Consider the following 22976-nt stretch of genomic DNA (forward strand, 5'->3'; position numbering starts at 1 on the left):
TCTAGTGTCAGATTTTTACCCCAATATATATATATATATATATATATATATATATATATATATATATATATATATATATATATATATATATATATATATATATATATATATATATATATATATATATATATATATAGATATATATATAGATATATATATCTATATATATATATATATATCAGAACAGTTCTTAAGGAATACCAGTTGATTGCAGCGAGTCGTTGACTTGCAAGAGATGTTCATCCTAGATGAGCTTGTGGTGATGATTTTCACTAGCATTTAATCTCTTGAGCAATCCCTCAAACCAAGCATGCATGCAGCCCGGGCTGTAACTACCATTCAGGAAGCCGAGGTCATGTCCTCTGTATTTTTTATTTGTTTATTTAGCCGATTTATAGCTTAAATTGTGATTTCTAAATAAAAAACGAACAACAATGAAACTGCCGATGATCTTGGATGAGTATCTTTGTCTCACATACTACTTTCTCTCTGATAGGCGCGCCACTGCTGCACTGGCAGACTTAAAAAGAAAAGAGATAGAGAAAGAGACAGGGCAGCAGGCCAATCCCAGGCCGGCGCTTCTGGAATATTGTCAGTCCAGGTGACTATGGAACATTTCTGGAGGCGCCACTGGGTGGAGAGCAGTTTAGGTTTTGAATGATAAGTGAATGCATTTTCATTAGGAATGTTTAGATTTCAGCCCAGTGGACTATTTAATTAGCGCCGTCGGTACCGGTCTTTTTTCAATTTCCACCAGTTGAATCAACATTCATAATGACGTTTTCGAATGAAAATAAAAACTTTATTAAGCGCATTGGATGTTGAAACTATTCTAGATTTCTGCCAGATGCTACAGAACCATGCAACAAGAAGGTACAGAGCAAATCATGCAGCACCGGAAGTCATTCACAGAAACTAAATAAAACATCTGGTTAATTTTTAAAATAACAATAAATACTTTCTGTGGTAACTTCAATGATCCTTCAAAAAGCCTCAGAATGCCCATTTTATCTACTACTATTGTAACTCCTACATTTGTTTATTTATTTGCTTGTTTAAATGAGCATATTTATCTTGTTTATTTAATGTTTATACATATAGTTATTAATAGCTAGTTTTATATTTAGGATTGGGCTGCTCTGAGACCAGGGAAACAAATTTTGTTTCATTTCATGTTAACATGTGTGGAAATGGAAAATAAAACTCAAGGGCAGATCTAGAGGGGGGCCACAGCCCCACTGGCCACCCCTAGCCAATCATTGGCCCCCCTTGTGGCCACCCCCACTAGGTGATTTTTTTTGTTCCTCTCATGATGTAATTTTATACTAGTGGAAGAAGCAGTTATCCTCTAAGCCAGAAGGTGGCAACATACAATTAATTGTCCCAAAAAATACAATAAACAAATAAATGCAAGTAGAAATTAAATTATACATTGAGACATAAATGTATATACGTATATCTTTTAATTAGCTTCTTTATTTATTTGCCTTTGTTATCATTACCTTATTTATTTTTAATTGTCAATTTTAATCTTAAACTTTATTTATTTATTACTTATATTTTTAAGTATTTATTCATCTGCATGTGTGTGAGGGATCAAAGGTGTTCAAAATTTGAAAAAGTACTTTCATTTAATTGTGTAAAAATGGTTAACAAAGGCTCAAAAGCAATACAAAATAACGTAAATACAAAATAACATGAATCTGGGCCCAACTTAACTGAGGTCAACTGAGGATCCAACTCAAACAAAAAAACTTACCTGCAAACAAAGAACTAAAGGCTGCTTAAAAAGGGATGGAGTAACCCAAGTCTACCACATGAGGGAGGCACAACATAACAAAAGAACCAATAAATACAAAATTAACCATTCTATGAAACAAATAACGCAAAACTAACTTTTACTTAGCAGAAACAATAAGTGAATATTTAAGTGACAAACTAATTGAAAACTTCTTGAAACAAGTCTTCCCCGTGAGTCTTTCAAAAATGGTACGCTCCAGGTTTCCTCCTCCAGTTGGTTTGCATCAGCAGCACCTCAAGTGTAAATAAACCATTCAGACAGACGTTAACTAAAGTGTGCACCCATTAGAAAATACCTGTCTAAAATAAATAACCAACTTAAACATAAACTGTAACCTAATATAAAGCAAAAAAAAAAAAAATACTAACACGATGTGGCGGTGGGAGGATCATCCACTACAATGTGATAATATTAAATTTCTACCTACATTTATTAGTTGTACATTATTGTATTTTTGGGTGCAATTAATTGTATGCTTATTCATTTATTGAGCATTTATTTATTTATGTATTTATTTTTAAATATGGCAGAGTGGGTCCTCCAAATCAGTGGGGCTTTTATATCTAAGAGGAAAAAACTGAAGTGATGGTCTTCGGTCACGGAAATCTTTCTAAATCCCCCTCTGTTGCTTTTTGACGGGTTTTTTAAAGCCTGTCATTTCAAATTTTGGTTTTAAGATGGTTTAAATTGGTCAGCAAATCAGCTCTGTAGTAAAATCCAGCTTTTATCATATAAGACAGTTGGCCAAGGTCAAACCTTGTCCTGCACAGCAGCAATTTGAAACCGTAATCAATGTCTTTGTTACATCTTGGCTGTTCAATTCAGTTCAATATTCAATTCAGTTCAATTGTATAGCGCCAATTCACAATATAATCCCTTACACCAAGCACGCACGTAACATACAGTAAGTGGAAAGGAAAAACTCCCTTTTGACAGAAAGAAAAGGTTGGTTTGAGCGGCCTTCTTCCAAGAACTACTCGGGATCAAGGCAATAAAAGCAGATATTCACACCAACCTGCTCGCCTACAGGAGAATCACTCCTCTAAGCCTGGTCAAGGTCGACAACTGTCTTCCTGGTGTCCTTTGTGGTTGAGTTTGGACAGTTTAAGGCTGTGGACAGTTATCCATGGGCAGTTCTAGTCAGGGGCCAACGGGGGCCAGAGCCCCTGTAGATCATGTCCTTGCCCCTGTTATGTACTGAGGACATAATACTCAAGTTATTCTAATGATATGCGCTGGAACAGACATGGTAACTGATAGTTCTTTTGGATCTATTTCTTTTTTTTCTTCTTTACAAATTCAGTTTTACTGTTTATTTAAAAACAAAAAGGTGATAGTTTCAGTGGTATTGAGATAGGATCCCAGTTTCATCCGCTAAATCTTTTTTTCAAAACAAATTATAGAAAAATAAAAAGAATTTTACAGCTGAATTTATCAGTTTTTCTTGATTTCTAATTGAGATTTTATAGAAAACAGTAATTTTAACTTAAATTAAGTCAAAATATGTAAAATTCCTTAATTATGGATGTATTGACCTAATAACACATAGAATTTTAATGAAACCTAATTGAATAGAAATTTCACCTCATGCAGCTATCGTAATTTATTTGATCCCTTGCCATTTTTTATTTCATGCTTTTCTGTGCCCCATGAAAACACGTTGGCCCCCTCCTGGCCCCCTGGTACATTTGGTCTAGAACCACCACTGCAGTTATCTTTTATACAAAAAACAGGTTCAAACAGGTGCCACTAATACAGATAATGAGTAAAGGGCAGAAGAGTTTCTTAAAAAAGAAGTTATGGGTCTATTGAGGCCTGTCATGAGGCGGTGTTTGTTTGGAGGACCCAAATGCAGAGACCAGTTGGCAGAGGTGAATTAAAGTCGGTTTATTAAAGTTCTCAGATCCAGGGGCAGGAATCAAAGTCCAACAGAAAAATAACAAACGCACCTGAACCAAGGAGGGGAGAGACGAGGAACACAGACGGAAGTTAGACGAGGATCCAGCAAACAGGAACTGAAGAGGGAGGGCTTTTAAAGGGGACAGAGACAAAGAGAGAGCTGACGAGGTAATTGAAAACAGGTGCAGGCAGAATGGAAAATAGAGAAAGGGAGGACACAAGAGGGCAGCAGAGGACAACAAATGGAAAACCAAGAAAAACAGGAACAAACAGACCAAGACTCTGACAAGGCCTGACATCTTGCTTGCTTGTAAATGTCCTTCCACTTTAAAAGTCCTTAATATTGAACTGAAGAGTAAGGATCCTAAACTTGTAAATGGAGGAGAGTTATGGCTGTTTTAGGTCAGAAGCGGTACTGAGGGTTCAAAGGTTGCTTTCATTGATGTTAATTGTTAAGTTATTACCCTGGCTGCTGTATACTTAGATTTAAAATATCGTTTATGTAGTTGCTGGTCTAACTGTCATATTTGTAATTTCAGTGACAAGCATGACCTTTTTTATTTGAGTATGCTTTAGTTTTTAAAGCTGACAAGCGGATGTCAAAGTGTGAGAAGAAAATCTTAAATCAAATCCACTTCAACACAAATCTAAGGAATAAGGCTGCTGCTTTATTCATTCAGTTACTAATTTACACTGCTACTATTCCTGCTGTTGAAGTCATATAACTATAATTGGTAGCCCCACCCAACCTTTCAGATATCACATGGCAGAACAATAGTGAAATAGATAAAGGTCTGACTGAAAAAAAAAAAGTTCAGATTAAAGTTCAATCTCATAAAACCTGTAAAACAGAGAAACCCGCGTAGCGACTAACTGAGACTGAAAATGGCTCAGAGTGATCGGCTGGAGAAAATCACCTGCTCCATCTGTTTGGATCTACTGAAGGTTCCAGTGACTATTCCCTGTGGACACAGCTACTGTATGAACTGTATTAAAGTCTTCTGGGATGGAGACGATCAGAGGAGGATCAACAGCTGCCCTCAGTGCAGGGAACAATTTATTAGAAGACCTGTCTTAAAAAAAAACACAATGTTAGCAGAGTTAGTGGAGGATCTGAAGACGACTGGACTACAGGCTGCTGCAGCTGATCACTGCTATGCTGGACCTGAAGATGTGGCCTGTGATGTCTGCACTGGAAGGAAAAGGATAGCTGTCAAGTCCTGTTTATCCTGCCCTGCTTCCTACTGTAATGATCACCTTCAGCCTCACTATGATGTCCCTGGACTGAAGAAGCACAAGCTGGTGGACCCCACCATGAAGCTCCAGGAGAACATCTGCTCTCGTCATGATGAGGTGATGAAGATCTTCTGTCGTACTGATCAGCAGTGTATCTGTTATCTCTGCACCATGGATGAACATAAAGGCCATGAAACAGTCCCAGCTGCAGCAGAAAGGACTGAGAAGCAGAAGGAGCTCCAGGAGAGACGACAACAAATCCAGCAGAGAATCCAGGACCAGGAGAAAGATGTGAAGCTGCTTCAACAGGAGGTGGAGGCCATCAATGGCTCTGCTGATAAAGCAGTGGAGGACAATGAGAAGATCTTCACTGATCTGATCCATCACATCCAGAAAAGAAGCTCTGATGTGAAGCAGCAGATCAGATCCCAGCAGGAAACTGAAGTGAGTCGAGTCAAAGAGCTTCAGAAGAAGCTGGAGCAGGAGATCACTGAGCTGAAGAGGAAAGAAGCTGAGCTGGAGAAGCTCTTAAACACTGAGGATCACAACCAGTTTCTCCAGAACTACCCCTCACTGTCAGCACTCAGTGAGTCTACACACTCATCCAGCATCAATATCCGTCCTCTGAGATACTTTGAGGATGTGACAGCAGCTGTGTCAGAGCTCAGAGAGAAACTAGAGGACATCCTGAGAGACACAGGGACAAACATCTCACAAGCAGTCACTGAACTGGACGTTCTACTGTCAGAACCAGAACCAAACCCAGTGACCAGAGCAGAATTTTTAAAATATTTTCGAGAAATCACTTTGGATCCAAATACAGCACACAAATATCTGGCATTATCTGAGACAAACAGAAAAGTAACAAGGCTGGAGGAAGAAGTAGATGAAGAAGATGAAGAGGCAAAGGAAGAGTTCAATTTCAATCATCCTGACAGATTTACTGATTATAAACAGGTCCTGAGCAGAGAGAGTCTGACTGGACGCTGCTACTGGGAGGTAAAGTGGAGAGGAGAAGGGGGAATCGGAGTAACAGTTTCATACAAAAATATGAGAAGAGCAGGAGAGTTAGATGAATGTGAGTTTGAATCATATGACAAAAATTGGTCTTTAATTTGTGATTCAGACAGTTACACATTTTATGACAACAAAGTTGAAACTCTAGTACCAGGTCCAGTTTCGTCTAAAATAGGAGTGTATCTGGATCACAGAGCAGGTATTCTGTCTTTCTACAGCATCTCTGAAACCATGACTCTCCTCCATAGAGTCCAGACCACATTCACTAAGCCTCTATATGCTGGAGTTTATGTCTATTATGGAACCTCTGCTGAGTTCGTTAAACTGAAATAGTCAGAACTGATTTAAGCTCCAGTTGGTTAAAAGACTAAATGTTGTTGTTGTTCCAATCCATGTACAAATAAACTGATATAAACTGTAATTACCATTATCAATCAGGACATCAGTCACCATTTATAAAATAAATCTGATTCTGGATCAAACTGATTGTCTAAATAATTAAAAAGAAAATTACAAAACAAGAGCCTTTATCAGAAATTATTGTTTTATGCTTCAATAAAATATATTAATACAAATATATTCTCAAAAACGTTAACACTTTTTTGATCTTTTAGAGAAAGCTAATCAAATCTAGTTAAACTGTTTTGCCACACATATCCAACCATCTATGGTTGGATATGTTTTGTTAAGTCTGTAGAGATTCTTAATATCAGTTCAGGACTTTATCTAAATATGATGTTAGTTTTCTTTCCTTGATTTAGCAATAATTATAAGCCATTTTTTGTTTCAGTCTTATGTTCTTATTCCTCTTTTTTCTGGTTTTAGTTTTAAGCAAATATCTTAAAATCTGTAGTTTGAATGTCTGTTAGTTTCTAGTCTCTCCTTATTATTTCTATGAACATAACTGGTTACTTAAATCCTAACCGACATCTCCTGTTAACGTCCCATTTTTTTTAATGTTTTTGATTGTATAGTAATAATAGCTTCTTTTTGAATGTTTGTTAAACTTTATTTTTTAAAATAAAGGTTAATTGATTTAACAACTGGGTGTCTCTCTCAAAGCCATTTCCTTTCTCTCTGTTTCAAAATATTCCTGTCGAATGTGTCCAGTCCATGATTGTCCAAAAATTTCTAAAGTTTATTATGAAAAGTTTAGATCTAAATATGTCAGTCTGATAAGGCCTAATCACAAACACAACTCTTTAAATCATAATAAATAAATATCTCCTCTACCACTATACCGATATAGCTAATTTAAGAGGTTATTTTAGAGCAGTGGTGGAAAGTAATATAGGACATTCACTTGATTGCTGTACTTAAGTTCTTTTTTCTTACCTTTTCGTATCTTTACTGTGCTTAAATAATTTTTGTGTGTGGGGGGTGGGGGTACTTCTAACTTTCAATCCACTATAATATGTTTTATTTATCTCCTTCAACACACCTGGGTCAAATGGTAGATCATTAGCAGACATATGCAGAACTTTGAAATGCTAAGGAGGTAGCAGGCACCTCAAGGGAGAAAAAATAAAGACAGCAGCCCTGCAGGACTGAATTCTGACACCACTGTTTTAGAGATTTGCATGAAATTCCAAAAATGTGAAAAAGTCCGGGCAAAAATTGTTTGTAATTTACAAATTTGTAAATTAAAGTTTACAAATTTTATTTAGGCATTAGTGATCTCACGTGGCAGTTCAATGTGATTAGTTGTAGTTTCTTTGTGGTAATAGATTCAACCTTGAGTAAATGTCCGGTATGAGGTAGCTGGGAGCTAACAATGCTAGCCAGTCCACTGTAGTAGGTTTTTCAGACTGACGTTTGTTATTCAGCTGGTTCAGGGAGCATTAGCATTCAGTTAAAACTCTTAAAACCATCAGCAGTTGAAATTAAACAAAAACAAAACGATCTATTCTACCTAGTTCACCCAAACAAAGCACTTATTCCGACTCAGATGGAAAGAGGGAAGGATGGATGTTTTGGTTTTGGCTCGGTGGAATGGAAGGGACTTTCTGGCCCTTGGTTTGTTTCTTTGCAGGCCCCGTCTTTTGTCCAGTCCGTTCGTCCAAAAGCAGCTCTCAAAGAGATTTGGATTAATCCTATCAATAACAAGAGGCCCCTTTGCAGGCTTAATTTTACAACTCACAGTAGCTCGGGGCATCTACTTTTATATACGGCGGTTAGCTGGCGGTGGGACCAGTATGGTATAGGTCAGCGGCTTCTAACGGCTCCTTGGCAAACAGTAATTGGGCCCCACAATTATTCCTTTGGCAGTTATATTTAGGTTGCCAGAGCTGGATTAGCTCTCTTCTGCTGCAGCAGCAGACGATTTCGGGAAGCACTACATTCACCTCGGTTGGAATCACAGGAGAAGAAAGCCATTACATAGGCTGTTGGCAACAGGAATTTGAATGGAAGCCACTTCCTTTATTAAACTCTGTTCCTGTTACATCACTGACCTTTCTGCAGAAGAGTTTGAGGCTAAAAGGGTTAAATGCACCTTTTGAGATACATATCCTCTTCCTGCCATTCAACTGTCATTCCAGTTAATCCACATTTTTGCTGCATCCCCGGACCAAGTAAAACCAACACATGCAAAGTCAGATTTGTATGAACCAGCCTTGCTTTACCAAGAAGGAAAGTTGCATCTTAAAGTCAATAATTTAGCCATGAACTGTATAACATAACCATCTAGTGTCGAATGTGAAACCATCTGTCTAAAATATGAAGTTTGACACAAACTGGATCAATATGGAGGAAAATAGAACCCTATAATGATGTTTGTAAATGGTAAATGGCATGTACTTATATAGCGCCTTTATTCAAGTTAGGAGACTTGACCAAAGCGCTTTACACTACATTCATTCACCCATTCACACACACACTCACACACTGATGGTGGCAAGCTACATTGTAGCCACGGCTGCCCTGGGGCTCACAGACAGAAGCTTTGACTTTTGTCTTAATAAGATGTTCCTTTCTGATGCAGTGCTTAAACAGTGATATTTATTTCCTTACTTAACTTCCTTCATGCTGTATGTGTTAGAAAGATTAAATTAATCATAATCCTGCCTTGGTTGTTTTCTCACAGCTCTGACTGTTTTAATGTTTTTCATTCTAGTACCTAACTGTAGAGAGAGGTAATTTATTAGCTAGTAGCTACTATTTTTAAGCTGTTAAAAATGTTCTAAACTCTATCTCTCTCACTATTTCTTCTTTTCCTGTTTTAAAATGTGGCTAAGAGAAATAAATTAATATTATCTCTGTGATGGCCAAATCCATGGCCACACTCTGAAGTTGACAAAAGATGGGGGGCCAGGGCTCAGCAAATTTGGATGCTGATTGGACTGCACCACTGGTCCTTGCTGGCGGGGGAATGTGTAGTTTCTTTCTTTAGATGAGTTTTTGCATTTAGTGGAATATTGGTATTTGGACTTTAATGGTTTTGATTTTCATTTTGTGAGTCTTTAGTTTAGACAAACTTAGCTGTACTGTTATTTGTTTTGTTTGTAATTGTATTCTGTTTAGTTACCCCTATTGTGTCTAAATTGGTCTGATCAGCCAGTATATATACCCCTATCTGTCATTTCTTTGTAGGTCAGTTATGTTTTTTGTACAGCCAGTTTGTTTACATTTTTGCCTGAGTTCAGTTTTGTTTCTTTGACCTCTTTTATGAGCTCAGTTTATCTTTTGTCATGTATTTTTGGGTTAAAATAAAAAAAAAACAATTTTTCTAATTAATATCCTGCGACTCCTCCTGTTTTTTTTAACTCGGTCCATCACATGTGGTGTCAGAAGTGAGGATTTTGAGTTGAGGAGCCAGGATTTCCTTTTCTTTTCTCTGTTTTTTTTTTTTTTTTTTTGTGTGAGCAATTTTTCCCCCACCAACAATTTTTTTTTGAGCCATGCAGAACGGTCTGCGCCCAAGAAAAGGAAACAAGGTTGAGACCAAAGAGGCTTCCCAGCAATCAGAGAGGGAGGAAATGGAAGGAGGAGCTTCAGAAGCAGCAGCTGAAGCCACTGATGAGGAGGAGCCCAGAGAGCCAACTCTGCATGATATTGCTGGGATTCTTCGGGCGTTCATGGGATAACAGGAAGTTCGGGAGAAAAAGCAGAGAGAAGTTTCTGCACAACAAGAACAGCGCTTTAGGAGCTTGCAACACCAGTTTCGGCTTTTGCAGATGGAAATACAGGCCAGGACAACCCCGCCCCCTGAGCCCACATCAACTGATCCACCACCTGTTACAACTCAAATTGATCAGATTCAAGCAACATCTCAACCTGAGGATTCAGCTTTCAGCTCAACAGGTCAGTCTGTGCACCTTCATCATCCTAAATTGGAAAAATTGACTGCTGAAGATGTTGTTGAGCACTTTCTGACCACGTTTGAGAGAATTGCAGCTGCTTATCGTTGGCCACAATCGGACTGGGTTTTCCATCTCATTCCTCTTCTGACGGGTAAGGCTCGCTGTGCCTATGTTAACATGGATGTGGATGATTCCCTGGAATATGGAAAGGTAAAAGCTGCCATTTTACAAAAATATGATATAAATCCAGAAACTTACCGACAGAGATTTCGCTGCCTTGATGTTCTTGATGAGAGTCCAAAAGAATTATATTCAAGGCTGAAAGAACTTTATGAGAAGTGGGTTCAGCCTAAAGATAAAACTGTGAAACAAGTTGGTGAACTGATTATTCTGGAACAATTTTTGAGAATGTTGTGTCCTGAGCTTCAGGTTTGGATCAAGGAGCACAATCCGAAGTCTGCTGCAGAAGCTGCTACTCTCGCTGACGTGTTTGTGGCCGCCAGAAGTAGGAGTCAGCCATGGAGCAACAGTGCATGGAGAGCTGCCAAAGATTCACGTCGGTTACAACCTTATCAGCCTCATCAAAAGCTAGCAACGGGTGGGGGTAAGCCTTTTTTAAGAGAAAACCAGCCTTCTAAGGCAGGAAAAAGGCCTCCAGTGTGTTACCTCTGTGGACAAGAAGGTCACACCAAACCCATGTGTCCTAAGAATCAAAGTAAGCTAACTCAAGTGTGTTTTGTGCCTCATCAGAATGTGGATGTTAAACTTGAAATAAAGCAGTCAAGTAAAATCATTACAGTGAAGATTGCTGGGCATGAAATAAATGCTTTAATAGATACTGGCAGCACACAGACTCTAGTGCACAAGAACCATGCACCAACTAATTGTATATGCCCTTCTGAAACGATATCAGTTCGCTGTGTACATGGTGATGAGAAATCATATCCCACTGCTGATATGTTTGTTGAGGTGCAGGGAGCTCCCTATCTGTTGAAGGTTGGGGTAGCTGATAACCTACCCTATCCTGCAGTTTTGGGGGAGGATCTGCCTGTCATCTATGACTTGTTGAGGGATGTGCAGAGCTGTAACGTGGCTGTAACCAGAGCCCAAGCTAAAAATCAAGATGAGCATTTTGCAACACTTAGTGCTTTACCTTTTTTCGAGGCTGAGTTGCAGACAGAACCTGGGAAGTCTCGGAAGCCACGCAGTCAAAGAAGGCGTGAGAAATTTCAACATTCACTGGGTGAGACTTCAGTTGAAGTGGCTCCAGATATGCCACTGGGTTTTTCATTACCCACAAACATCAGACAAATGCAGCAGAATGATCCAACTTTGTTTGCCCTGTTGCTGAAGGCTAGGAGGGAGGCCTCTGTACGATCTGACACAAATAAAGAGCAGTATATACTGCAAGATGGCATTTTATATCATCAACATGGCCAGTTTAAGCAGTTAGTTGTCCCTAAGGAGGCTCGTGAAACAGTGCTGACTTTGGGACATTCTATTCCCTGGGCTGGCCACCTTGGGAAGTATAAGACCACTGCTCGCATCAAGCGATATTTTTTCTGGCCTGGTTTAAGATCAGATGTTGCTTTATTTTGCAGAAGCTGCCCTGAGTGTCAGAAAACCTCAATGAGAGTCCCTAGCAAAGCACCACTTCAACCCCTTCCCATTATTGGTACACCTTTTCTACGCCTTGTGATGGATGTAGTGGGCCCGGTGGAAAAAAGTAAATCTGGAAATCGCTTCATGCTTGTCATCACAGACTATGCAACAAGATATCCTGAAGTTTTTCCACTAAAGACTGTTAAAGCAAAACATGTGGCTTCCTCACTGGTTCAATTTTTCTCAAGGGTTGGATTTCCACAGGAGATTTTAACTGATCAGGGCACTAACTTTATGTCCACACTCTTGAAACAGATCTATAAGCTGTTGGGCATCAGGAGCATGAGGACAACACCATACCACCCACAGACGGATGGCCTGACGGAGCGTTTTAACCAAACTCTCAAACAAATGCTACGTAAGTTTGTGAATGATACAGGCTCTGATTGGGACCAGTGGTTGCCATACCTCCTTTTTGCCTACAGGGAGGTTCCTCAGGCTTCCACTGGTTTCTCCCCATTTGAGCTCCTCTATGGCCGTGATGTGAGGGGCCCTCTGACCCTGCTGAGAGATGCATGGGAGGGAGATCAGAGTAAAGAGGATCCAGTCAACATTATTTCATTTGTTCTCCATATGAGGGATAAACTGCAGCAAATGAGTGAGTTGGCTCAGAGTCATATGGCAGCTGCTCAGAAACACCAAAAGGTTTGGTTTGACAAGAAAGCTCGCCACAGAAGTTTTGCTCCTGGCCAGAAGGTTTTGGTAATGTTGCCAACTTCTGACAGCAAGTTGCTAGCAAAATGGCAGGGACCCTTTGAAGTACTGAGGAAAACTGGACCTACTACCTATCAAGTCTCTACACCAGGTCTCCAGCGAGGGAGTCGAGTGCTCCATGTTAACCTTCTCAAGGAGTGGGTTCCACGGAAGGAGAATGAAACTGAGGTGTTGCTTATTCACAGAGTGGAGGAGGAGGAAGAAGTTAATGACTATTTGCCCTCAGTAACATCATCTGTGCTGGACCTAAGCCATCTCACCAGCGAGCAACAGTCTCAGGTAACACCTCTTATTACTTCTGACATATTTCAAGAGTGTCCAGGTCGCACCACTCTGGTGGAGCACAGCATTGTTCTAAAATCAGATGCTGCCATAAAGCGTATGAGTTACAGGATACCCGAACGCTTCCGGGTGGAGCTGAAGGAGGAGATGGACCTCATGCTGTCTCTAGGAATCATCCAACCTTCAACAAGTGAGTGGTGCAACCCTGTTGTGTTGGTTCCGAAAAAGGATGGCAAAATAAGATTTTGCATCGACTTCAGGTACCTCAACTCCATATCAAAATTTGACTCTTACCCAATGCCACGTATTGATGACCTCATTGAGCACCTGGGGAAGCAAGATACTTAACAACTATTGATCTGTCTAAGGGGTACTGGCAGGTGCCTCTCACTAAACAGTCCCAGGAGCTGACAGCGTTTCGCACCCCCTGGGGATTGTTCGAGTTTACAGTCCTGCCATTCGGTCTCCATGGGGCCCCAGCAACATATCAAAAACTAATGGATCAGGTACTCTGTGGGCTCTCAGCATTCACCTGTGCATACCTTGATGATGTTGTGGTTTTCAGTGGGAAGAGCATGTTCACCATCTAAAGGAGGTCCTGGATCGGCTGCGTTTAGCAGGCCTTACCATCAATCCAGCAAAGTGTGCTCTTGCCAGGACAGAAATACAGTACCTGGGGTACACCATTGGAGGTGGTACTCTGAAACCTCAAGTTGATAAAATCAATGCGATAGCATCCTGTCCGCTCCCACAAACCAGGAAACAGCTGTGGTCTTTTCTTGGCATGACTGCATTCTACCACAGATTCATTCCTAATTTTTCAGCTAGAGCAGCATTCCTAATAGACATGACGGGCTCCAGAAGTCCCACTAAAATTCAGTGGACAGCAGAGGCTATTGCAGCATTTAAGGACATTAGCCAATCTCTGAGTAAGAATCCAGTTTTGCACTCACCGGATTTTGCAAAAGACTTTGTGTTGCAGACTGATGCTTCTGAAAGAGGCCTTGGGGCAGTGCTTCTGCAGGGACCACCAGAGGACCAACATCCAGTTGCCTACATCAGCCGCAAGCTGCAGCCAAGAGAGGGGCGCTATGCAACCGTGGAGAAGGAAGCCTTGGCTATTAAATGGGCCCTTGACTCATTCAAATATTATTTGCTAGGAAGAGAATTCACACTTCAGACTGATCAGAGCCCTCCAGTGGCTAGAAAGAATGAAGGACACTAATGGGAGAATCACCAGATGGTACCTTGCTATGCAGCCATTTCGGTTTAAGGTTCACTACATCCCCGGCAAGGACAACACCACTGCTGATTACCTTTCTCGGAGCCAGAGGGAAGATCAGGAAGTGGGGGAGTGTGTGATGACCAAATCCATGGCCACACTCTGAAGTTGACAAAAGATGGGGGGCCAGGGCTCAGCAAATTTGGATGCTGATTGGACTGCACCACTGGTCCTTGCTGGCGGGGGAATGTGTAGTTTCTTTCTTTAGATGAGTTTTTGCATTTAGGTGAATATTGGTATTTGGACTTTAATGGTTTTGATTTTCATTTTGTGAGTCTTTAGTTTAGACAAACTTAGCTGTACTGTTATTTGTTTTGTTTGTAATTGTATTCTGTTTAGTTACCCCTATTGTGTCTAAATTGGTCTGATCAGCCAGTATATATACCCCTATCTGTCATTTCTTTGTAGGTCAGTTATGTTTTTTTGTACAGCCAGTTTGTTTACATTTTTGCCTGAGTTCAGTTTTGTTTCTTTGACCTCTTTTATGAGCTCAGTTTATCTTTTGTCATGTATTTTTGGGTTAAAATAAAAAAAAAACCTATTTTTCTAATTAATATCCTGCGACTCCTCCTGTTTTTTTTAACTCGGTCCATCACAATCTCATTAAAGTTGAAAGCTAAAATCAATTAGCTTTTTTTGACCTATGAGTTGTTAGGAATCCAGTTTGTGTGGTCTGTTTGTGTGTTTCCTTCTCTCCACCACCAGGAGGTGCCCTGTCTTCGTTGGGCCTCCCTGCACACCTGCGGCTCATTGGACCATTATCTGGAGGAGTATTTAAGCAGTGGGCTGTCACTATCTCGACGCCAGAGTGTTCGCCAGTTTTGGGTACTCTAGCCAAGCTGAGATTAGCTGAGTCTAACCTAGCGTTGTTTCTCTGAGACTTATGTATTTTTGTCTTTGCTTCTTCGACAGGAACACTTCCTGTTTAACTGAATACCTGGACCTTATCACCCCTGGAAGGAAAAGCCGAGTTCACACTGAGCAGGGGAAAACCTCCACATGTTCCGTTCAAGTTCCCATCGGAAATCCGAGTGACAGTCCGCTCCATTACTCCCATGGGTCCAACACTTTTCTCTCTGTCCGCCCTCCAACTTGTTCGCAATTCACTGAATTCTCCCACACAGACTGGATTCAAGGACTGACAAGGCCCACTCTAACGTGAGTTCCACACCAGCATTATCTAACAACATCCAAGATTCCTACGGTCCCTGAACTGACCTCTGAACTTCCCCTCTCACTTCCAGTTCCGGATGAGTTCCAGATCCTACCTCTGTACATTTGCACAATAAACCTGTTAAACTTTTCCTGTGTTCTCTGAGTGGTATCTCTGCATGTGGGTCAGATTCGTAAAAGCGATCATGACATGATTTTCCTGAAGCTTCTTTGAAAAAATCATTTCATAGAAGTTTGAACAATACATGAACATGAACTGATACAGATCAACATTGCAGAAGAGTTTGAGGCCAAAAAGCCTTAAATACATTTAAAAGATTAACATTTGCCATTGCAACATGTATTACAATCGAATCATATGCACCCATGTGGCTAGATTTTCTGCTTAAGCCCTCTACTTAGACAAAAAAATCAATTTTGCAGCCCAGTTTACGAGGGAGGAGTTTGCTTTTTCAGATATGGACTAAAAGCTGGTCAAATATTCCAGTGTGGGTCGACTGCAACTGTGAAAGTTGATTTGAATAGCAGTGTCTGTGCAGGTCAAGGTTCAAATGTAAATGTTTGTGACGCAACCCATCCTATAGAACCCTATAGAGTTTTACATCTATAAATAACCCATGGGGAGCAGTGTTCTGTCTCTACATATCTTCTGGTTTTAAGTCTGAGGACCAACATTTGTAATGGATGCTTTTGCATCAGATTTACAGGGTAAAGAAAGAGTGAATACAATGGTTCCTGCAAGACTAGTGTGTGTTGCGCGCTGACCAAGTAGCCAAGGTGCATGATCAAATGGAGGCAAGTGACAGGACCCCACACTGTCACAAATGCATAAAGAAAATCCGTACATTCTGTTAAATCATTTTGAAGTCCCAAACCTGCTTTTGCACTTTAACTGGGCGTTTTTATGTGAGAGACAATAACAAAATGAAACCAAAAACTAAGCCTGATCCATAATCTATTGTCTCCATCTGCAGAATTTGCACATGGGAATTATGCAGATCTCTCTGTGGTTAATAAATACACTAAGATAGAAACAAGTTGCCTTTATTATAGCTTGAAGTACAGCTTTGCAGTTTATGTTCTTTAGGCTGAATCTAAGTGGGAATAATATATGTAGATCCTGTCTTTTTAAATTCAAAACAGATTTAAGATACAAAATGCTTCCTTGTTTCAATCCCCTCTGATTTTAAAGCATGACAATGGGTGGAACCACTGACACTCCCTACATGAACCTGACATACCTGAACTCAAACCAGTTTCTGTTGTACAGGAGAGAAACAAAAACAGTCTTAGTTACTGCAAGCTAAAATGGAGAAGAGAGGGGTTCAGTTAGACCAAGAGAGCTTATCTTGCTCCATTTGCTTGGATCTGCTGAATGATCCAGTGACTATTCCATGTGGACACAGCTACTGTATGGACTGTATCAAAGACCACTGGGATGTAGAGGATCTGAGGAGAATACACAGCTGTCCTCAGTGCAGGAAAGAATTCATTCCGAGGCCTGGACTGGAGAAAAACATCATGTTGGCTGCTTTGGTAGAGGATCTGAAAAAAACAGGAATTCTTGCTGCTGCAGCTGATCACTGCTATGCTGGACCTAAAGATGTTGCCTGTGATGTGTGCACTGGGAGGAAGATGAAAGCTGTTAAGTCCTGTTTATCCTGCCCTGCTTCCTACTGTGAGAATCACCTACAGCCTCACTATGATGTCCCTGGACTGAAGAAGCACAAGCTGGTGGACCCCACAATGAAGCTCCAGGAGAACATCTGCTCCCATCATGATGAGGTGATGAAGATATTCTGTCGTACTGATCAGCAGTGTATCTGTTATCTCTGCTTAATGGATGAACATAAAGGCCATGAAACAGTCCCAGCTGCAGCAGAAAGGACTGAGAAGCAGAAGGAGCTCCAGGAGAGACGACAACAAATCCAGCAGAGAATCCAGGAGCAGGAGAAAGATGTGAAGCTGCTTCAACAGGAGGTGGAGGCCATCAATGGCTCTGCTGATAAAGCAGTGGAGGACAGTGAGAAGATCTTCACTGATCTGATCTGCAAGATCCAGAAAAGAAGCTCTGATGTGAAGCAGCAGATCAGATCCCAGCAGGGAACTGAAGTGAGTCGAGTTAAAAAGCTTCAGGAGAAGCTAGAGCAGGAGATCACTGAGCTGAAGAGAAAGGAAGCTGAGCTGCAGCAGCTCCTAAAAACAGAGGATCACACCCAGTTTCTCAAGAACTACCCCTCATTGTCAGCACTCAGTGAGTCTACACACTCATCCAGCATCAATATCCGTCCTCTGAGATACTTTGAGGATGTGACAGCAGCTGTGTCAGAGCTCAGAGAGAAACTAGAGGACATCCTGAGAGACACAGGGACAAACATCTCACTTACTGTCAGTAAGGTGGATGTTCTGAAGTCAGGACCAGAACGCAATAATAGAGCTGGTTTCCTATTATATTCACAAGAAATCACTCTAGATCCAAACACTGCATACAAATATCTATTAATATCCGAGGGGAACAGAAAGGTAACATCAGTGAAACTGAAACAGTCTTATCCTTATCATCCACACAGGTTTAATGATCACAATCAGGTCCTGAGTAGAGAGAGTCTGACTGGGCGCTGTTACTGGGAGGTAAAGTGGGGAGGAGGAGGAATTGATGTGGCAGTCTTATATAAGAATATCAGCAGAGAAGGAAGATTGGATGAATGTGAATTTGGGGCCAATGACAAATCCTGGTCATTAGATTGTGACACAAACAGTTACACAGTCTGGCACAACAACGTTAAAACTCCAGTATCAGGTCCAGTTTCCTCCAGAATAGGAGTGTATCTGGATCACAGTGCAGGTATTCTGTCTTTCTACAGCGTCTCTGAAACACTGACTCTCCTGCACCGTTTCCAGACCAAATTCACTCAGCCTCTATATGCTGGGATTGGAGTTTATGTTGGATCCTTTGCTGAAGTTGTTGAACTAAATTAGTGTAAATTGAGCTGAGGTCCAGTAGGTTATAATGCATATTTAGTTCCAGTTTTGGACTCCACCATGTCTGGGATTTTATCTTTGCATAACTTCCTGATTGCTCATATATCAACTGTCTTCATAGCTACTCTACTTACTTTGCTGTTTTGGTGATATTACATTTTCTTTGGGTGTTGTCTCTTTCTATTTATAATCATTGCTCTGGAGTATCTCTATTGCCCCAGGGTTTATAAAAGGGGGCAGGAACATTCCCTAGGGTATGTTTAGTGGATAATAGGGAGAGCCGCCAGCAATATTTGCTGAAGGCAGGCAGCAGATACAAAATACATTATGTTGAAAATTTTTTCCAAAGATCATTACAAAAAACATTAAAACATGGATACCCTTGCAACTATGCCAATTTTAACTATTGTTAGTGTTTCTGATAATTTGTTCTGGTGTTACTTGGAGAGCTGTACACAAGGGTGTACACAAGAGCTGTACACAAGGGTGTTATATAATTTAACGAAGAAGTAAAATACAGAATCTATAGTCAACAAATGATCAACAAGAAACTCAGGAACCAAAGAACTAGGAGACACCAGGGAGAAATAAACCTAAGAAAAGATGGGGATCCAGCAATGATTAACTGAAAAGGAGGTGTATATATGGGAAACAGAAACAATGGGAGGACTAATTAGCTGATATGGAGCAGGTGTAGACAGCAGTAATTAGAAGGAGCTAAAGGCAAAGGAAAGGGGAAAGTAAAGGATATGACCTGGAGTACAGTCGGTCATCATGAACTTTGTGGACTGGTGTGAGAAGAACCACCGATGTCTTAACCCCAGTAAGACTAAAGAGATTGTGATCGAGAAGACCTCCACCTCACTCCCCTGTGAACATCGAGGGGTAGGACATAGAAACTATGGAAATTTCAAATACCTGTACCTGGCCGTTCACGTCAATAATAAACTGGACTGGACTCATAACACCAAAGCCATGTATAAGAAGGGCCAGAGCAGCTTCAACTTTCTGAGGAGGCTGAGGTCCTTTGGAGTAAGCAGGCTCCTGCTTAAAACCTTCGACTCTGTGGTGGCACCAGCCCTCCTCTACGCTGTTGTCTGCTGGGCCCCTGGCAGCACAGAAAGACAGCGAACAAACTGGTGAGAAAGGCCACTTCTGTCTTAGGCTGCACTTTGGACTCGGTGGAGGAAGTGTCTGAGAGGAGGGTGCTGTCCAAGCTTACATCCTTCGTGGACAACACCTTCCACCCTAGGCACCAGACTGTAGAGGAGCAGAGCAGCTCCTTTAGTGAAATACTTTTAACCCTGTTAGTAAAAAGGAGCACTACCGCAGGTCATTCATCCCTGCTGCCATTAGACTTTACAATGTGGCAGAAAACTGCAATAACTTTGGCAATGACTAATGTGCAATCAATTATTAATACCCTGTACAATAACTATATATAAATACCTATTTAAATTAATACCTTGTGCAATAATCCTGTTAAATAAGAGACTCCAGCTGTATATATATATAATATAGATATATGTGCGTATATATATGGATGCACTGTATATATTCATTGTACTTTTGGCACCTTCTTTTTGACTATTGAGCCTTTGTCACAAGCAAATTTCTCCAGGGTGAGATCAATAAAGTCTTTAAATCAATCAAGGTACTTCCTGCTGTTTTGTTTTCTGTGGCATCTTTATGCTTGTACTTTTTAGCTTCCTGTTTTTAATGTTTTTATCTGCCTGTACAGTGTCCTTGGGTGTTGTGATAAGGCGCTTTCAAATAAAATGTATTATTATTATTAAGGTATACAGAAAATACAAAAAATACAAATCTAAAGATCACAGAACAAAACAAAGCATACTTGAAAACCAAAAACTAAAAAAACTTCTCAGAAACAAAAGGTCCAGAAAGTAAGATCATTACAAACGTCCTTTGCTCACATGACTGCGATACAGAATTGCCAAAGGCTTTGAAAACAAATGGAAAAATAAAATATAAAGAAAATAGCTTTAATAATTGTAAAAATATCGCTTGTGCGTGGTTTGAATTAATTTCCTTTAAAGGTCAACATCCTGATTTACCAATTCTAAAGTGCAAGTCTGTTTTCCAATGAATGATAGTCTTCCAATTCTGATTGTTTGATATTGAAATAACTTGAGAATGTTAGATTGGCAAATGTTTTTGCCATGTTGAATATTATGGACATTGTTCTCAATATCCAAAATGAAAAAAAATAAATAAATCAAAATAAAAAATAGATAAAAAAGTAAAACATCCAAAATGGATGGAGGCCTTGGCATTGGTCCCAAATTTGGAGGCCTACAAAACAGCACATTGAAAGTGTCATGTAGGGTTTCAAATGTCTTGCCCACAAACAGAAAACTACTCAGAGGCACAGGAAAAGTTAACAATTTATTGAATGTGACAAAACTCAGAGAGAGATAATACAGGAGATTCTCAGCTGGGATGTATCCAGCGGTCTGGTGAACAGGAACCGGAAACTCTAGAGGGAGATCAGAAATGGCGAGTTCATGGTCCATAGGAAAACCAGCCAAGAAGATGAATAGCTTAATTTGACTCACTAAAAATGGTCTTTGGTTGATCCTTGGGTCCAGTTTGTGGGGAGGATGTCCAGTTATGGAGGTTACTTAGTTGGAGGGCGGACAGGCAGACTTTAGGTGGGTCCGGAGGAGCAGCGGAGAGGACTGTCTCAGATTTTCTTGAGGAGGACTTGGACTGATCAGGTGAAGGTTTCCCCTTGCTCAGAGAGACAAATATTTCCTTCCAAGCGGTAGAAGGACCAGGCTTATCCAGTGGATCAGGAAGAGACAAAGGTTAAATCCTTAGACTCAGAGAGACAAAAAACTCAGAGGGTTAGACTCAGCTAATCTCAGAGAGGCTAGAGTACCCAATAGTGGCAAACACTCTGGCGTCGAGGTGATGACGGTCCGCTGCTATATACTCCTCTGGAGGTAATGACCAAACGAGCCGCAGGTGTGGGCGGTCGACACCAGGAAGAAGGCCTCCAGGCCAACAGAGAACTAGGACACCATCTAGTGGATGGACGAAGGTACTAAAAAGAAGAACACAAAGCAACCCCCCACAAACAGGAACCCTAACACAAAGGAGAACCTTCACCCAGATTGCATCAACCGCATAAAGATAAGAAGAGTTGGAGAAATGTTTGTCTGTGTCAAGCCAGTTACCTTGCAAAATTAGTGCCATATCATTGGCAATCATATCAGAATGTAAACAATGATCCAACCCACGTGTCAATTTTGCAAAACATGGAAAGAAATGTCAACGAAGACATGGCTTATCATCTGGACCAACCCAGACACCACTAACATTGCAGTCTGCACCTGCAGCTTCTCCTCAGAGAAAAAAAAGCTTTGCAGGGTTGCAAGCTCATGTAGCGGAGGGCAAGGAGAGAGTGTTTGTCTGTAGAATACAGTGCTGTGAATATACGAGACACAGAACTTATGAGCTTTGAGGTGGCATCTGCTCTTTTGTTTTCGGCAAGACACAATGTCTGTAAGAAGGATGTGCATCATGTTTAAACACAGAAAATGCCTTAGGATACAAAACAGAGAGAGTCTGCAACCTGGACAGAGTTCAAAATAGGTTTCCTATTAGAATTGAGAAACTTTCTGTAGAACCACAAAATACCAAAATCATGCACAACCTTAAACATGTAGTATATTCACAATCTTGCCTTTTGCCAATTTCCAAGCTTCTGTCAAAGCAATAAGATAAGCAGTTTGAGCTGAGAATTGTTTTTTGCAAAGAACCAGAAATAAGAGTTGTATGCAAAGAACAAACAGCAAACCCAACCTAATTTACACCAGCTTTAGGGTTGCAAGAAACTGAACCATAAACCAAAAAACAAACTTCTTCCAACAACTTTGTGCTTAATCATCTTCAGCGATCAGCAAAACAGTGGCTTGGTTAAGCACGGTGTACCTTTTAACTGTGTCTTTTGGCATAGCAAGCAAAACCGAAGAGTACAACTACTTTTAATAAAGAATTAGATTGTAGATTGTGTTGAAATGTTGCAACCCAACAAAAAAACAAAACTTATTTTTCACATTTAGCACTTTTAGAACACCAGTGGCAAGATACACACCTTCTAACAGGCAAGAAAGCGGTACTCAAAACTCATCCAAAATGGTAAGCTCTAGTTGATCACACTGTCCTTATTTTTAAAACCAACAAAAGATTCTGGACCAGTTTTTCACCTTCATATAACCATATTCATATCGTACTCACAAAGAAAAAGGGGAAAAGAAAAGTAAGCAAAATAACAAAGACTGACTTCAAGCTATTGGATAAAATGTGCAGGCCTCTGCAAAGTGGTATGATTGAAGCTGTTCTGACGTAGTGATGAGGTCCCCTCAGAACAGGATAACAAGCTGGTAAGTAAATAAACTTTTCTCTAGAAATCTGTAACGTTAATGCAGAACCAGTAAGCCAGACAAAGTTAGAAAAAGTTCCTTTCACAAAGCAAAAAAGAGGAAACATATTTTGTTTATAAGATTTTTATATAGCATCATTTTGTATAAATATATTTACTTAAGTTTAAAAAATAACTGTGTTTAATAAGTATAACTTAATTGCATGCAATGAATATAAT

At 40.3% G+C, this 22976-nt stretch overlaps 2 protein-coding genes across 2 annotated transcripts; both read left to right on the forward strand.

The window, feature by feature from the left end:
• The first annotated feature begins 4585 nt into the window (after positions 1-4585).
• Positions 4586-6301, forward strand: LOC119771669 (tripartite motif-containing protein 16-like). The gene has a single exon (XM_038267782.1). The coding sequence runs from the start codon at positions 4586-4588 to the stop codon at positions 6284-6286; it is 1701 nt and encodes a 566-aa protein (XP_038123710.1). The 3' UTR covers positions 6287-6301.
• Positions 6302-16631: 10330 nt separating this feature from the next.
• On the forward strand, positions 16632-19211 carry LOC119771670 (tripartite motif-containing protein 16-like). Its single transcript, XM_038267783.1, has one exon. It carries the CDS (start codon positions 16676-16678, stop codon positions 18344-18346), a length of 1671 nt encoding a protein of 556 aa, XP_038123711.1. The 5' UTR covers positions 16632-16675; the 3' UTR covers positions 18347-19211.
• Positions 19212-22976: the final 3765 nt, after the last annotated feature.

The sequence above is a fragment of the Cyprinodon tularosa genome, unplaced genomic scaffold (assembly GCF_016077235.1).
Source record: "Cyprinodon tularosa strain WSP-4 unplaced genomic scaffold, ASM1607723v1 ctg684, whole genome shotgun sequence".
Lineage (NCBI taxonomy): Eukaryota > Metazoa > Chordata > Actinopteri > Cyprinodontiformes > Cyprinodontidae > Cyprinodon > Cyprinodon tularosa.